The following is a 17,362-nucleotide window of genomic DNA, read 5'->3' as shown; positions in this document are numbered from 1 at the left end:
GTTGTCGGGTGGGCTGGGCAGTGTCAAACCCACTCCATTTAGCCTGTAAGCTTCAGGGGGCAGAGACCTTCTTCCTGTTGCATTCCCTGGGCACTAGGTGCATGTCTGGGGCTCCACAAAAATCACCCACAGCCTTGTACCAATGCCCATGCCAGGTACTGGGCAGTGGGGGAGAACCTGGGAAGGGGACAGGGGCTGCTCAGAGCTATTGGCCTCTGAGTGCCCAGTTCTCAGCGGCCCAGAGATAACTGTTTGTTGTGTCGCTCCCTCCCATGCTCACTTTGCACTTTGTAGTCCCTCTGCAAAAATAAACTCTGTGGCATTGCCTGAAGTGACTGCAGGGAAACACGGCTGGTCTGCCTCCCTTTCACACAGACCACAAGCCCCATCATCAGAGGAGGGGAGGTGACTCAGAGGAACATGGTGTGGGATGGCCAGGCTCTGACCTGAACAATATCCTCCTAAAAAGAGCACAGTTTTGGTCTACACTGGAGCAAGGTCACCCCCACAGCAGCCCAAACTGTATCAGGTGCAGACCAGAAATGACTCATTTCACTGGCATAGGTGTCCGTGGAGCACTAGCTGCCTCAAAGAAGTCGGTAGTGCAAACATCTGGGTAGGCAATATTCCACACCCAAGGAACCACCTTTAAGCAAGCAGCTGTGCAACACTGGAACAAAATCTGATGCAGGTTTTCCAAGGGTGAGATCCTGATTGCAGCCATGAGAACCTGAAGCCCAGCCTACACCAAAACCTGCCTGAAATGGCCACCCACAGAATGGACAAAACTAGCTGCCTAATTGAGGCTGATCTCTAGCAAATGCTGAGGGTTCCTGGAAACCTCAGCACACTCGCCGTGGTCCCCAGGGCAGGGGGTTATCTGCCAGGGGTCTTGCTGAATGCATGTGATTTCAGGGCAGATATAAAGCAGAGGTCATGACCAAGCCTGTGTATCAAAGCCCTAAGAAGGGGAGTGGTAGGTCGGCTGTCCTGGCAGACCTCCAGGCTGAGTAATTAATTACAGTTCCCTTATGGTTCCAGTTGGAGACAATATTCCACTTTCTGGCTAAGGAGCTTCTGGGCGTGTTGCTGTCAGCCTGGGGCTGTGCTCTGGGCTAGGGGACGCCTCCATACGAACCCTGCATAAGAGCCCTCTTTCTGTGCAGGGGAAACTCTCCCACTGAGTTCCCTGGAAGTTGCACTGGGGACAGGTTGCAGAATGGGACTTGGAAGAAGCCTGGTCCTTTGTGGGTTGCACCACCTTTGGCTGAAAGAGGCTCTGGAGAGGATGGGGGAGTCTCAGTGACTAGGGCACAGGCGGGCTGTTGCTCAGGCTGAGTCAGAGCATTCCCAACACGGCAGAGAGCCATGGCAACCCAGGGTTGGACTGCTCTCACTCGCTGTGTCCCCTGACCTCGGGAACAGACTTTTCAAGCTCCAGCTCTTGCCATGGTGTTTCCACAAGAATCTCCATAAGTACTTAGTAGAGGGCCATACCCATAGACTGGCAGGCAGAAACTCTCAGGGGATACCAGGCTTGCACAGCCAGCTCTTAGACCTTTCCTCTCCACTACAACCCCAGCATACAGATGTGACTGCAGTGCTCAGGCTATTCATAGCTGGCAGACAGTCAGCTGGACACATGCAGACAAGGTTCTTTGGGTAAATCTTATATCTTTTATTAGACTGACTCAAATAGTTGGAAAAATTCTTCTTTGCAAGCTTTCGGGTATAAATACCCTTCGTCAGGCTGAGGAAGCATCTGTAGTTGGCGTGTGCTCTTCCTGGATGGAATGAATAGTAAAGAAGCTGGAGGCTGGCAGGTATGCAAGAAAGCCTGTCACATAGGTGGCAAATGGAGTAGCTCCTCTGCTGCTCTAATAGGCACCAGGGCCTTGCCAAGCAGAGAATTTCTAGCACTGCCTGCCTGGCTCCCCCTCTCTGCTGTGTTGATTGGATCTCAGCTGTAGCAAAGAGTCTGAAGCTATGATTTCCACCCAGCCAGGGGGGGTAGTAAATACGTAGCTGCAGTACAGAGCATGTGATATACTCCCCTCCTCCCCTCAAGGCATGAACTGGCTGAGTGTATCAGAAGGGCTGGAGGGCAGATGAGGGCAAGTAGTCTGTTTTGGGTGGAGACTGGCTACATTATTCCTGAGTGATCCCAAAGGAAAAAACCACTGGGGATTGAATGCTGGCCCTTTGATTTCTGCTGCCTTCTCTGATGAAAACCTACATTGTCCTCTATAGGTTTGGAAAAACTCAATCAGCTTCAGCCCCAGAGCCCAGCTGGAAACGTGTTTTGGAAACAGCTATTAATGGCAAGCAGCGCTCACTGAGAGACCTTTCATCATCCCTGCTACCCCCCTCCCCAGCAGCAAAAACAAAGAGAGAACTGACTCCAAGCCCCAGCCCCCAGAGCGAGGGTTGGTTTATTTGTTCAGAAAGCTGATGGATTTCATTCAGCAGGCACTAGTTAAGTGAGTCGGCTGAGGAGAGGGAGAGCGCTGAGCCCAGGGGATCAGCGGAGACAGACAGAGCCTTTCAGCTCCAGGTCACAGGTCCTGAACATCCCGTAGTTGGGCGCCTGTTGCTGTGACACCAAGCAGGAGGGGGTTCCTCGGCAGATTGAAGGCCGCCATGATACTGAGTGTGTGTGTGTGGGGGGGGGGGGGGTCCATGCTCTCCTGAACAAGAGGGAGGTTCTGTGGCTGCGTGACTGTTGCCATGACACCGTGTGTGTGTGTGTGGGGGGGGGGGTGTCCTGTACCTGGGTGACTGTTGCCGTGATACTGTGCAGGAGTGGGGTCCAGGGCTGGATAAACGTGGCAGCAGGCCACATGCAAAGCTAATGCCCAGGACCTCCATTCTGCCACTGCCCAGTGCCACAGCAGAGCAGAGAGGTCAACAAAGTTCCCATGGAAGGCCCGTAATGTCCATAGCTGCCTGGTGATACCTTCTCCCCAGCTCGCACTGCATCATGGGAGACTTCAGAGCAGGAAACCGCACCCTACTGCAAAGTGATTCTCCTGCTGGTTGTTCAGGAACAGGCTGTGCTGCACTGCTTGAGGAAGCCCAGCCGGTCTGTCCCAACCCTGGCAGAAGCTCTGTTCTGACCCCACAGGCCATCCCAGCACTGTGCGCCCGGCAGGGCTCTTCCCTTCCCTCTCATCAGCAATAGCAGCCTACCTCAATGAACCACCACAAGAACAGTACTGCACTCTTATACAATGCTTGCCACCAGCAGGTCTCAAAGTACTTTACAAAAGAGGTCAAGAGCATTATCCACATTTTACAGATGGGAAAACGGAGGCACAGAGACGGGAAGTGACTTGCTCAAGGTCACCCAAGAGGCCAGCAGTAGAGAACACAGGTTACCAGAGTCCCAGTCCATTGCTCTGTCCATTAGAAACAATGCTGCTTCTCTCTCAGCCCCACGTGCACTGTCCACCACATTTTCCACCTGTCCATTTTGCTTTGTTCTGCCGCACCGTCCTCCTGAGCATCATGTCTCTCAGGGGCAGCCCTCTATCTTGGGGGATGTGCTCAGATAGCCAGGGACTTCCCACTGTTGTGATGAATACCACTAGGACCTTCCATGCACCTACAACCAGGTCAGAAGCAAGGTGCTGCCAAGCAGGAGGCATGGCGGAGCAGGGTGGGGAATACATGCTCGGTGGTCAGAGGAGGCTCCCCAAGCTGCCTTTGGTGCTGGAGATGAAGGTGGCAAGCAGTTGCCGTGGGCCTCTGGGGGCTGATGTCTCCAGGCCCAGTCATGCTGGCTTGGCGAGTCCTGTTGTCAGAACAGTCTGGACACCACTCCTGGGTGGGCTGATCCTCGTTTATGGGGAGGGGATGTTCCACACTGGTCACCCCAGTCCCATGTCCCACCCCCCACCCCTTCCCTAAAAACTCTTATGTGGCCACAGCCTGCCTGGGCATGCGGTTCCTCTCACTGTGCTGCTTGCTCCTTCCTTTCTTGGTGGTGTCTGGGATGACAAGTGCATTCTTGCCCTTGGAGAGCTTGCCCTTGCGGCGCTGCCGGTCGCTGCACCACACCCGCTCACAGTACTCTTCTACCCGCTGCAGATTGGCATAGCCAATAAGGTGCATTATGTCCTTGAACCATGCCCTCTGCCCATGTGGCAGACGTGGCTCTGGCACCAGGCAGGGCGGGCGTACTGGCTCATCCTCCCGCTGGAAGACGTGCTCCAGCTGCTCACTCTCGATCACCTCCAGTGCAATCTTGGTGATGGTCTGGGTGAAGCCATGCTCCAGAGTCTTGCAGTAGTAGGTGCCAGCGTCCTGGCGGTACAGCTTCCGGAACAGCAGTCCCTGCTCTGTCTTCAGGATCCTTTCATCAGTCTTCACCTGCAAGAAATCCTGCGGCAATGAAACAAGGGAACACTAAAGACTGCTGGGCTTGCGCCCACCACATGCCCTGACACCTTGCCTCCCTCTTAGCCACCTCGGCCACAGACTATGGGTCCCCCTGGTACCTTCCATCCACCTGGCTCCTTCCTGTAAACCCCACAGGATCAAAGCAAAGGGCCCCTGGTGTCTCCAGTCACCTAGGATCAGACCAAAAGCCACCCCTGCTCTGGTGTCTTGCTACCAAGCCAGTCAGTATTAGGCACATCCAAGACATGTTCCCCATACTTCCCCTTTAACTGATGCCCTGGGAATTGTCTCTTTCCCTCCCCGTCATTATAGGAACACTGGCAGCTTTCCACCTGGTTCTATATGTGTGTGTGTGTATTAGATGGGGGAGGACCTTATGGTCAGGGGCTCATATATCCCCTCATACAACTTTGACACAGGCTGTGGGAACCTTCCTCCATCTTGAGTCTATCTTGGGAATATCCAGAGTTGGGCTTGGAGGGGGGAAGGGAGGCAGCCAGGCTGAGACATGAGGAGTGGGAGAGCCAAGGCTGCTTTTGAAGGTGCAGCCTGTGGACCAAGCACTCAGGGAGGAGCAGCATGAGGCTCTTGGAATGAGCTGGCTGGGCCAGAAGTGCCAGAGAGCACAGGGCAAACTCCTCTCTAGTGTTACCCCAGAGATGTCAGGGGAGTAATCTCAGGAAGACCTCCCCTTTGGCTCCATTTTCACCTCACCCCATACAAAGCAAGAAATGCCTCAAAAACCACCTGCCCAGAAGGCAGGGCACCTGTGGAGAGATCCTCAGAAACTGGTCAGCCCTGCAGGGCCAGCACAGGGGCACCCCACACTGAAGGAACAGACTCTTCTTTCATTCCTGTTCCTCCTTCCAGCCCCCCTGGAGTCAGGTGTTTATAGGTCTGATGACCTCCAGGAGTGCTGTCTCCTGGGTAATCTCATGGCATAAGCCCAGCTGGGGGAATGTGTACAGCACTTTACCAGTGAGGCCCCTCTGGCCTGCCTCTCCTGTGTGTGCTCAGTCATGGCTGGAGAATGGGACAGCCTGGAGCACACCATGCTCAGTACACCAGTGTAGACATACCTGGCCCAGAGACCCCCCAGACAAAATCCCACCCCCTTCCAGACCCAAGTGCTGACTCTAGGAGAGGGCTGGGGAGATCCCATAGCCACATGCCTTGGGTCTTCAGAGTGCATGGGGAGCCTTGGGAAAGGGGCAGCGTGATGTACTGGCAGGAGTCTCAAAAGCACCCCCTTTCTTCAGCAGCTGCTGGCAGGAAACAGTCCCAAGACCAGCTGGGATAAAAGCAGGCACCCTGATGAGTCCAGGAGAGTAGAAGAGATCCTGTTAGGGAGTGAAGGTAAGTGTGAGGGCATCAGAGTAGACATGGGGGATGTCGGGTGGAGGACTCACCTCATCCCTTTGCTCATCCTGGGGCCTCTGCACGAACCACTGCACGGTTGCTTGGGGTGACCTGGGGACACACTCCAGGAAGGTGCTGTTGTGCTCTGTCCCATAGACCAGCTTCTCCTCAGCACTGTCAAAATCATCCACTGGCAAAATACAGGCATTTGTTTAGAGCCCTGAGATTAATCTGGAGCCTCAACCCCAGGGCCACCAGCAAAGCTTCCCAGCCCCTCAGAATAACCCTGCTTCTGGACAGACAAAGGCCTCTGGCCCTTGGGCTCTGAAATTTCTTCACCCTGGGTCATGTGGAAAGCCCCATATTGCTGGTGGGATGCATCTGGCCATGGCAAGCCAAGATTTGCTATATGAGACTAAGGCAGTGTATGTCCTTGACAGAGGACTCAGTCTTCACATCCCTAGGTGGTGAGATAGCATTGGTACATGGGGATCAAAGAACCCTTTGGTGCAGAAGGTCCTGCTTCATCAGTGGCCACTTGACCCATGCTTAGCACATCCCACAGGGACATGGGTGGGCACTGCTCCTCTCAGGACAGCACCAAGAGTGGGGGAAGGACCTGCTCAGCCACACTTATAGCTCCTGGATCCTGCAGGAGGGGTCAGCCCCACCTAGACATTGCCATGTTTACCCAAGGACTGAGTTGTGCCTGTGAGCAGGAGAGCTGGGAGTGCTCACAGGCCCTCTGGATACAAGCCCTGGATGCTAGAGGAAAAGGACAGTCCCTCTCAGCCTGTGCTTGTGATTCCCTGCCCATGTGGTACACACAGAACGAGCAGGTTGCCTTACGGGTCAGGTTCTGATCCAGGCACTGGTGCATGGGGTTCCCGTTACGGATATCCTGGCGGCGGAATCGGCGCTTGCCCGCTGGCTGGTAGCGGGTGCAGGAGACACCATCCCAGGCACAGTATGGGTCCCGTGCCAGGCAGCACTCAGCACAGGCTGTGCCATAGGTCTCACACTGGTGCAGCTTCACCTGAGCCACCCCCAGGCGGGAGCCCACGTACAGCATTTGCTGTCAGAACACAAGAAAACAGGATGGGTCAGGCGGGTAGCCAGGAAGGAGGGCTCAGCCAAGATACTACATCTCCAGGGGCATCTCGTGGTCCACCAGCCATCTGAGGGCTCTCAGCAGAGCAATGGGGCTGGAGCATTGTCCTCTCCAACAGACACCTGCCTCAGGACACAGTGGAAACCACCTCCCTTAGCTTAGTCTCTGGGAGATGGATGTCCACAGTGAAACCAACCATAGGGCCAGGCTCAGAGAGCTCAGAAGGATTTTCTACCAGGAAAAACAGTGATGCACTAACAAGGCTGGCTGGGGAACCCCAAGACTGGAATAATGGAGAATGCCAAGCATAAGGATGAATGTACATTGGTAGAGCTGCGACGGAAGGGCCCTGGACTGAGCACCAGCCACTGGGATTTGGCTTCATGGGAGGAAGCCACCCTTTTCACCTCTCGTAACCAGTGTTCCCTCTAAGCTGTGTGGCATGTGTGGCAGCACAGCATGAGTGCACCTGCAGGGCTGTGCACACCACGCAGCTTAGAGGGAACACTGCATGTAACTCCTAGAGCAAATAGAACAAATAGAGACTCAGGAAGGAGAGGACCTTTCCCTAGGTGGGCAAGGAGGGTTTAACTAAAGGGAAGCAGTGAGATTACCAGGGAAGAATACCAGGACAACTTCCATATGGTAAGAACTATCAGGCTGTGAGATGGCCTTGCAGGGCAAACCCCACTGCTCCCCTCTGTATGAAATCATCCAGCACTGGCCATTGGATAGACAGGATGTTGTCCCCAGAGCTGCAGCTGCCACAGTGCTGAAGCATCTGCCAATCTTCAGGCACTGAGCCTTTCTGCTGGCTCTAGTCCAGCCCAGGATGCTGCGCTGGTTTTCAGAAGGGTCAACAATTCCAGCCCCGACTTGTCCCACGGTCTCTGCACAATTGAATTGTGTCTGCATTTGTTGGGCACAATTGCTAACCAGGCTGGATTTTTCCTTATGTTTGTCCTAAAGAGAAGACAGTACTCACTCGTTTGACAGAGATTTCCATGTCAGTAATGGGAGTAGGAGCCTGGGGAAGAGGAAAAGAGACAGACCTTCAGTTACAACAAGTTTCAGACATGACCACTCTTCTCTCCTCAGAAGCCCCATGTTCTCCCTTGAGTATCTTCAGTTTTTCATAGGTTCAGTCAGGCTCTGGCTCTCCACAAGTAAACACAAATGCATCCCCAGACATCAACACCTCACCAGCATCCTGTCTAGAGCTTCCTGCTTTCTAGGATTCAACAAATCCATATTAACACTAGTGGGAGCTACAGCTTCCAAAAAGGAGGAGGCCAGCCCCTTCCCTCAGCCTCCTGCCATGTTGTCACTAGCAAACATTTCATCCCAAAAGCCCATTCTTCCAAAGTTAGGCCTCACCCTAAGCGCTGCAGTTGTCCATCATTCTCCCCAAGGTGGCTGGGAGCAGTGGGCACTTGGCACCTTTCAGGATTGGGTTCTTCTAGAACTGGATTAAGGACCCAGTTCTACAGAGTCTGCAAAACAGCTACTTTCTTTCCGGCTGATGCTCACTATTTGACTCCTAGTTCTGGTGCTGGGTGAAGGAGGGCATGGGAGGGGCATCATACTAGATAAGAGCCCCCATTGGTGATGAGAGCTACATAGAGCATTTGGAGCCACTGTTCCTATGGGAGGGAAATCATGGAGTCCGCCTGCAGGGCCCACACATTCACGTGCAGGAAGCATCCGCAAGGGCTGGACCAAACTATCCTTTCTCTTGTTCCAGTTTCACAACATGGGGTTTGCTGGGCTTCTTTCCCTATGCCAGTATGAGAGGGAAACCCAGCCGCCAGCTCTGTAGGCATTTAGCCACACTGCTTATGTGCACACTAAGAGCCGTATGTGCTTTACGTGCAACAGTCACCCAGCATATGCTCTGCACAGAAATGCCGAGCACATGCCAGTACAGACTGCACCTACAGCATATGCTGACTTGGCCTAAGTTTTATCCATGTAGCTAATTCCACCCTGAGCGTACATGCTCCTGCCTCCAGTACAGTCATATGGGACACATGGAAGTGTCTGTGTACCAAGACAGAACTGCACGGGCTCTCCCATGTGCAGCACACAATATTACACATACACGCACACATACACACATGCATACACGTGCATTTTTTTCACCTTAAAAACCTGCAGCTCCTCCAGAATGACTTCTTCGGCAGCTGCAAAGTTTCCCTTCTGCAGGGCTATGACCTTCAGAATGGAGCCAGCATCTGGAAGGGAGCAGAACAAAAGCATTACTATGAGCCCTTTTCTTCAGTATCCTGACAACATCTGCAGTGGGGACAGGGGACAATTCCTGCTCCAGTAGGACAATCTTCCTGCCTCAACCAAAAATCTACTTTCAACCAGCAACCATGAGTAAACTCCTCACTGTCTGTCAGTGTCCAGGGCCTAACACCAAACAGCAGCAGTGTAGATCTATGCCAGAAAGGTCAGGACCTAAACTCAGCAAGGGAGCAACCTACCATTCGTCTTCCTTGCTAGAGTGTTTCAAGGAAATACTCTGAATCAGTGAGACGATGCTGTTCCGTAGCTTTCATAGTGATGAGTCCTATCTAACACTGGTACATAGGTTTGTCCTATGAATAATCCAGGGTCTTATCCATTGAGCTGTGCAAATAACCGAGATTTCGGTTTGCTGACTAAACCAAAAAACTGGAAATAAAAATGGCTTTGGGTTGACCTAAAATGAACGGGCACCTATACACATGCCAGACGTCTGCCCTGAAGTGTGCTAATTAGCACATGTCAAAGCAGATTCAATTAAATCAAGTCTGCTGAAGGGTGCTAATTAGCATACTCCAGCAACCTCCACATCACATGCATACAGTGCCCCTGCACTTCAAAATGGCAGTGAACGAGCTTTAGCTAAAGCACCCCAACCACCATTTTGAAGCACAGGATGCTGAATGCACATGAGACTGGGGGCACTTTAATGAAAGCCGCTTTAATTAAAGTGCCCCCTGGTACCCCAGAGCATGTAAAGACACCCATTGTTTTTCAAACTGTTTTGGGAAAATCCAAAACATTCATTCTTGAGTTGAATCAAATGTTTCATTTTTTAATTCTCCTCAATTTCTTAAAGAGATTTTTAAATAGAAGTGAAGCTACTCTAGAAGCAAATCACATTGATTTAAATAAATCAAACCACTTTGTTTGAGGAAGGTAAAAGTGGAATATTCTGGCTTTTCAAACACTTTCCATTAGATTGGGCTTTGTTTTGACCAAAACAATTTGCCTAAAATTAATGGGAATTCGTTTTAGCTGACCTAAAACTCTTTTGATGGAAAATGTTCAGCTGAAAATTTTTAATGAACTCTGGTGGGATCACAAGGGCACAAGGGGATCAAATTTCATAGACATTAGGGCTGGAAGGGACCTCGGAAGATCATCGAGTCCAGCCCCCCGCCCAAAGGGCAGGAAGTCAGCTGGGGTCATAGGATCCCAGCAAGATAAGCATCCAGTTTCATCTTGAAGGTGTTCAATGAAGGCGCTTGAACAACCTCCGGTGGCAGGCTGTTCCAGACCTTGGGGGCTCGGACAGTAAAGAAATTCTTCCTTATGTCCAGCCTGAAACGATCTTGTAGTAGTTTGTGACCATTCGACCTCGTCATCCCTTGGGGCGCTTTGGTGAACAAACATTCCCCCAGATACTGGTGGTCACCCCGATAAACTTGTAGGTGGCCATCAGATCACCCCTGAGCCTGCGCTTTTCCAGGCTAAAGAGCCCCAGGGCTCTCAGCCTGTCATCGTAGGGTCTGCTTCCCTGACCTCTGATCATGCGCGTGGCTCTTCTCTGGACTCTCTCAAGCTTCTCCACATCCTTTTTGAATTGTGGAGCCCAAAACTGAACGCAGTACTCCAGCTGCGGCCTCACTAAGGCCGAGTACAGGGGGAGAATGACGTCCCGGGATTTGCTTGAGAAGCATCTATGGATGCAAGCCAGCGTTTTGGTCGCTTTACTAGCCGCAGCATCGCATTGCAGGCTCATGTTCATCTTGTGGTCAATGATGACCCCCAAGTCTCTTTCTTGCATAGTGCTAGCCAACATAGCACTGCCGAGCCTATAATGACTCACTCAGGGCCATATGCCAGATTAATGGTAGTCAAGTCTATACCCATCTCACCTGATTTCCAACTCCCCTAACCACTAGATCCTGCCGCCTTTTTCCCCCATCATGAGAGCTGGAACCAGGTACAGTCAGCGGCATCTGGAGTTGCTACTAAGCTGCCAACTGAAATATTATTAATGAAAAAATGAGTTTTATTCCAAAATGGACCTTAGAGCCAGGAGGCTATTTCTGCTCTATTCAGCTATCCCACCCAGGTTAAATCCCACCAGACATAGCAGTGTTGGCAACCCTTGTGTAGATAGGCCTCTACCACCATTTTAAACCCCATGTTGATTAGAAGTGCTCTGAGCAGCAGCTGAATGACCCAGAGAAGGAAGGCCCAGAGGGGACATGCTTGGGGAGATGTAGCAGAGAATGCCTGGCATTGCCAAGGCTCCAGGAAATGTTCTTCCACTGTGGCCCACCTGTCCCCAGGAACATGACATCATACTGCCCATCCTCTGCTTCCACCCGATCCACCACGATCTGACGCAGCCGTTGTTGCAGGTTGGTTTTCACCAGCACAGGCTGGCGGTGCACTGGATACACAGGCTTGTACATCAGAGGGTGAGCACGGGCAAAGTGCAGCACCTCATCAGGGTAGTCCTTGGTGGTGCCATACTGCCGACGGGGCTGGTTGGTGGTCTTGCTGGGACACTGGCACAAAGCAAGAGAGACAGCATTTCATCCTCTTGTTTATGCCTCTGACACTAAATTTGCTCCAGCAAGAGAACCCACTTCCAACCTTGTTACCCCAGTGCTCAAGAGCCACCTGCTGTGCTAAACAAGGGCTTTGGGATCTTCACTTCAGGATGTCACCTGGGCTTCAACAGATTTTCAACTCAGATCCATTCTCCCGGCAGTCCAGGTGGAAGCCTGTTGTGTCAGATCCAACTTGCTAGCTTCCCCCATGCCAGTCCTGCTGTGCTATTTCCTTTTCTCTTATCCAACCATGGACACAGACCAGGGATGGGTGTGGGGGCAAGGCTCTGCCCAGCGTTGTTATCTTGGATGAAAAAGTATGATGCTGGGGGCTGGACAAATGCTGCTTCCCTAAGCCTGGTACTCGCTCACTGGCCTCCATGAAATACCCCAGAATGGATATGACCTCCAGAAATGGACCCTGATGATGGTCCCCAAGAGAACAACTGCTGAAAAGTTTGAGTCATGAGGCTGCCACCAAGCCCTGCTGGTGTCATGTACAAAGTGACAGCCCACCTCTCCAAGACAATGAAGCTATAGTGACCTGTAATGACTGTGTGCACAACTAGCCCAGCCTCTGACAAAGCCAGTCCCCTCCAACTGTTCTACAAACAAGAACATGAATTACTTACAACTCCAGGCCTGGGGTATGGCACCTTGCCCTCATAGGCAGCCCACTGATGATCAGGGCCATCCTTATGGGCAAAGGGCCCATTGAAGACCTCCCAGATGTCTGCCATGCGATACACACAGATGGCGAAGCCTTGGAACACATTGCTGAAAGGAGAAAAGGTGCCCCATTCAGGGCCCGTTGTGGGGAAGGGTGGTTAATTTTGTGCCCAGCTTCAGGCAATCATTCTGTTAACAGCACTAGGGGATGAGCCCAAGGGAACAGGGGCATCAAAAGGTGTTACACTAAAAGCAAATGGGAAGTCACAGGGAAATTAACATCCTAGAGGGCTAGGACTCAGTCACCAGCTCCCAGGCAACCAGGAGGAACTGATATCAGACTCTCAAACTCCTCAGATCGATTGCACTGCCCCAGATGAACTGGGATTAATTACAATTAATGCTGGCCCAGAAAATAACAAAAACATTAATGAAAATACATCTATCTACTCAGTGTTATAGGCTTAAATACAAGAATCTTAGCTATCAAAAGACAAGGAATCAATTACATAACATGAATAAAGAGTCAAATACCTTGACACAAACACAAACCTGGGCCTGGCGATATTAATATCAAGTATCCAAACAATAGCCTTAACTATGACCCACAAAGCGCAGTTACCAACAGACACGTTTTCATTCTCAGCTCACAAAAAGACTGGTCTGGAAGATGTTATACATTTATTTTGAGACAGCTGTTAATATACCAACTGTATCTATACCCATCTTGCTCCAGATTACGTTAATAACTTAGCTCCTTCAAAGTCAATCACATAGCACTCTCTGCCAGCACTCTGTTACCACTTTAAATGCCAGAGTATGAAGCTATTATACCATCTTGAAGTTAGTGCTACTATATTATCCTAACACATGAATACATTTAGGAACACCACATGTTAGGCTTATTTATCCCCCTGAGGCTTTGTCTTAATATACCCCAAACAACTCAGTATTGACTGTTAGCCTCATGCAGTTCACCTTCTACCACATAGTATAATTATAAGACTAAATAATTCCATTACTGCTTAAATGATCAGCATGTTGGAACTGGGACCATCTTTCAGTGGTGTTTGTATTGCACTTAGCACAAAGAGAGTGTAACCTCTAAATGCTATTGCAAAATAAACAAGAATAAAAGAAAGCAACAGGGGAAAAGAAGAGTAGGGTTAGAGTTATGGACTTGATTAGAGGGTCTGCTGTTAATTTTTCATGGCAGCAGGAGAAGAGTTGTTGCAGTATTACAGAAAATAAGAGGACATGTGGGCTGTGAGCTGTTACCTGATGGTGCTGAAAAGAGCATAGATCTCTGGGCTCTTCCCCTCTTTGGTCCACAGTAGGAAGATGTCCTCTATGAAATTGAACACAGGGTCACCAAGGAGATTCAAACCACTCCCCTCCACACACCCACCTCAATCCTGACCTGCCAAGTCTCAGAGCCACATGAGAAGGGAGTGGAAGCTCGTCTTACCCAGATCGTCAAAGTAGGTGTCTATCCCGTCAGGACCTGGAACAGAGCACACCAGCCGGGCTTTGTTGAAGGTGCTCCACTTGTTGACCAGGACTCTCTGGCCCCCTGCATCATTCTGGAAGGAGAAGAGAGGACTCTACTTGACATGAAGCTCACAAGGGAACGCTGCCTGCAAGGCTGGGACAGTGCTGCTCCACCCCTTCAGGAAATGAATCTGGCTGGGATCCATGGACATTGCAACTGACTGGGGGAGATTGATCTAGTGCACTGACTCTCCCAATGAGACCCAGAGAGACACTGAAAATCCATGGCCACTTTGGGAAGGGTGCCTTTTTCAGTCTGGCTCCCAGAAATGGATAGCTTGCCTCTGTTTCTCCATCCCTAAGTCACATAGAAAAGAACTGGTTTCCTGTTCCAGAGCGCACACTGCTGTTGGTCACATGTAAAGGCTTTGTGCCATGGGGCTATGTGGCATGTGTGTGAATGCAGACCAATCCTGGCTGGTGCCAGGCTTGGAGCATTGGGCTAGCTTCACTCACATACCTGTCCTGATCTAAAGAACCCAGCTGCTCTAGCCGATACCCTAGATCTCTCTGCCAGTGCCTCTCACTCCTGATCCAGATCCGCTTGCTATTCCAGTCCTGGGCTTTCTACACAGCTTTTTCAATGCAGCTCAGTCTGGACCTACAGGCTCCACCTCTTGCAATTCCAGCAGAGATTGTTTCAAAGATACGGATGAACTGAGAACAGCCTGGCCAAGTAATTTGACTAGTGGCCTCTGCCATGTTTGAATGTCAGGGTCAGAGGCTTGGCCCAAGCTAAATCCTCTTGGATACATTATGGATTTGCAAAATGGACTTGAAGCTGCCCTCAAATGGTAGCTGGGGATTGCACCTAGTCCAGGAATCACTTGTCCTCTCCTCCACCCTGAAGGCACAGCTGGCTGTAGACATTACAGTGATGGGGACAGAGGAATATTTTTCTCTGCAGGAGCCAAGTGGCACCTCTAACTTTGTTCCTGGAGCTGATCCAGCCCAAGGATTAGGGGAGAGGAAACTGCAGCTCAGAGATGCTCATCTCTGCCACACTCAGCTGCAAGTATTAGCTCAATACAGCAGAGGATGGAGTCCTGGATGCACAGTGGTGGAAGGGCAGTGCACTGACCCCTGGGGCCTCGCTGCTCACTAGGGAAGATTCACCCACCATTGTGCCTATGGGTTCCATATGTCCAAGGTATGGAAGTAGCATATAGTGAAGCTGTGCTCCTGACAGCAAGCAGAGACCCTCCTTGATCTCAGTCAGCAAGGGGTCCCTGCTGGAAGCTGGGGGAGGTGGGTTCTTGCTCTCCCCTCCAGCCTCTCACACAGAGTTCCTTTCTAAGCAGCAACCAATAAATAACCAATAAATAACCTCTTTGTTGCTGTGGTAATTTCTGGGGTTCGGGTGAGAGCAGAGAGCTTGTGGCTGGCAGCATTTGTCTGTGGGGATTCTCTTCTCCCTGCACAGGCACACACTGCCCAGAGCCTGTTCCAAGGCAGCACCCCCCACACTGAGCAACTGCAGAGGCTGCCGTGATCTCTCTTGAAATATGTTTCTCTCCTGCCTTTCTGGGATCTCTGGGGCTGCTAACTCCTGCTTGTGAATGATGGGGCCAAGGGTTGAGTCACTGCCTTCTGGGTGCTGTGCCAGCTCTACCACAGTGCCTTCCCCAGGCTTCCCAGAGCCCGTACTCCACCCCTGCCCCAAATTGCTAACAGACTTGAATGGGCTCCATATGGAGGGCAGAGAAGGGCAGGCATCTTTCCTCCAAGGCCAGTGAGGTCAAAGACTCCAGCTCCTCTTCAAGCATCTAACTCTGATCACAGCAGGACATAAGATTTGTCATAACTGACCAAGGTGACTCAAAGCAACTATAAGGCTAATCCAAGAGAATACACAGGTCTGCTAATGGTCCCTGATACTGAGACTCATGAATCAGTACAGACTATAAGACCAAGGATTGCTTTAGCTTTGCCAGCTGGCCAAGCCTTGGTGTTTGGTTTAGATCCATGTCCCCAGGGTTTGTGAGGGATTAATGCTGTCAGGGTTGTGTGCTAGTGCTGCATAGAGGCAACGGTCCCTAGGAGGCCTGGTGACACATTGCAGTGAAGCTCATCCGTCACTACACTTAATTGAGTGATGTCACTGCAGCTGTGAACAACAGCTGTTGGTCCCTTGGGCCAGGAAGATGCATGGGCTTGACATCTTCCTTATGCTAAAACACTGGAGCCATCCTGTCCAAACAATACCCAAGGGTTCCCAGGGAGAGGCAGGGGTCAGCCTTTGACATTCCAACATGCGCTTAGAGACATGGGCCTCCGCTCTGCTGCAAGATGCACCGATGCACTGTGTCCAAGTAGGAATCCCCTTGGGATGGTGCTGATCTTCTCTCTTTTTATTTCCTTCCCAAGTTCACCCTCCTTCTTCCAAATCCAGAGTAGGGCTGTCCAAAATTCTCACCACCAGCAATACCAGAGAGAAGCTGTAATGTCTCCTTGTGATGTTTCGCACAGACCAGAGAAGATTCAAATCCATCAGCAATGCACAAAGTTGCCCTCTCTTCTATCTCCCTCTGAAAAAGAATCCCAACATCTTGCTTGTTGGAAAAAATTGGGACGTGACCATAAAAAGCCAGATTTTTACCATTACTATGATGCTAAAAGTCACAATTTCTGAGAAGCAGCTGGGGATCGAGAGGGGGAAATGTTGGCTCTTTCTATATGCAAGCTCCATTCACCCATGGCAGGACATGACAAAGGGTGCTTGGGTGGCATAAGCCATTCTCAGGTGGAAGTGGCCCGCTGCTCTCATCAGTGGGCTTCCTGGGAGCTACCAGTTTTGGAACAAAGGAAGAGATGCTACAAGGCAAGCCAAGAGATGGGCATAAAGACTCTCAGGTTTATTCATGAGGTGGTTGTGCACTCAGCTAGCTGTTCATGGCCAGATATCCTCAGAGGCAACTCCAAATTCTTTGTTCTGCTTACCAATCTACACTGGAAAAAGAACCAGGTCTCTGCAAGACTCTGTGTGTAAAAGTAGCTCTCAGACCTGCCATGACTCTGCAAGAGGGTGACCAAGACTCATAGGAACTTCCAGCATGGCTGAGGGAGATGAGGTGGCCAGGGTCTGGGTTTTTTTCCTACCTGAACCCAGCTAAAGTCACTTAGTAAAACATAAAAGCACCCCAATGACATGACTGCACCACTGGACACTTTTGGAAACAAAACTGTGTCCAAAATCAGGTAGGAAGGAGAAGTCTTTGACTTAAAAGAAGAGGAAGAAAAGGGGAGGTGGGATGGGCCTGGTTGGGAAATTGGAAGGCCCCTGCTTTGCATGTCAGTCTTAAATCCCCAAGCTCTTCATCAAAGGTTTCAGTAGGGTTTTGTGCCAACCACATTAAAGGCCCATAAAACAGTTCATTTTTCTCACTCGGGCTGGGAGAGATGTTTGCAGTCCAGAGAGATTTATGTGGCCTTT

The 17,362-nt window shown here is 50.9% G+C and overlaps 1 protein-coding gene across 2 annotated transcripts in view; it reads right to left on the bottom strand.

The window, feature by feature from the left end:
* Window positions 1-1,663: 1,663 nt before the first annotated feature.
* Window positions 1,664-17,362, bottom strand: part of SEMA3G (semaphorin 3G) — a 63,822-nt gene continuing 48,123 nt past the window's right edge. The window contains exons 8-16 of one of the 2 annotated variants that reach the window (XM_014600140.3): window positions 13,847-13,961; window positions 13,657-13,726; window positions 12,342-12,486; window positions 11,433-11,664; window positions 9,014-9,105; window positions 7,857-7,898; window positions 6,610-6,835; window positions 5,811-5,950; window positions 1,664-4,383 (exon numbers count right to left, since the gene is read on the bottom strand). In XM_014600140.3, coding sequence (XP_014455626.1) covers window positions 3,916-4,383; window positions 5,811-5,950; window positions 6,610-6,835; window positions 7,857-7,898; window positions 9,014-9,105; window positions 11,433-11,664; window positions 12,342-12,486; window positions 13,657-13,726; window positions 13,847-13,961 — 1,530 coding nt within the window. In that variant the 3' untranslated portion in view covers window positions 1,664-3,915. The remainder of the gene's footprint in view (window positions 4,384-5,810; window positions 5,951-6,609; window positions 6,836-7,856; window positions 7,899-9,013; window positions 9,106-11,432; window positions 11,665-12,341; window positions 12,487-13,656; window positions 13,727-13,846; window positions 13,962-17,362) is intronic. The other variant, XM_006275133.4, reaches the window with a different exon arrangement.

The sequence above is a fragment of the Alligator mississippiensis genome, chromosome 12 (genome assembly GCF_030867095.1).
Source record: "Alligator mississippiensis isolate rAllMis1 chromosome 12, rAllMis1, whole genome shotgun sequence".
Lineage (NCBI taxonomy): Eukaryota > Metazoa > Chordata > Crocodylia > Alligatoridae > Alligator > Alligator mississippiensis.
Note: the sequence above shows the minus strand (reverse complement) of the source record. Positions and strands in the feature narration are given on the sequence as shown.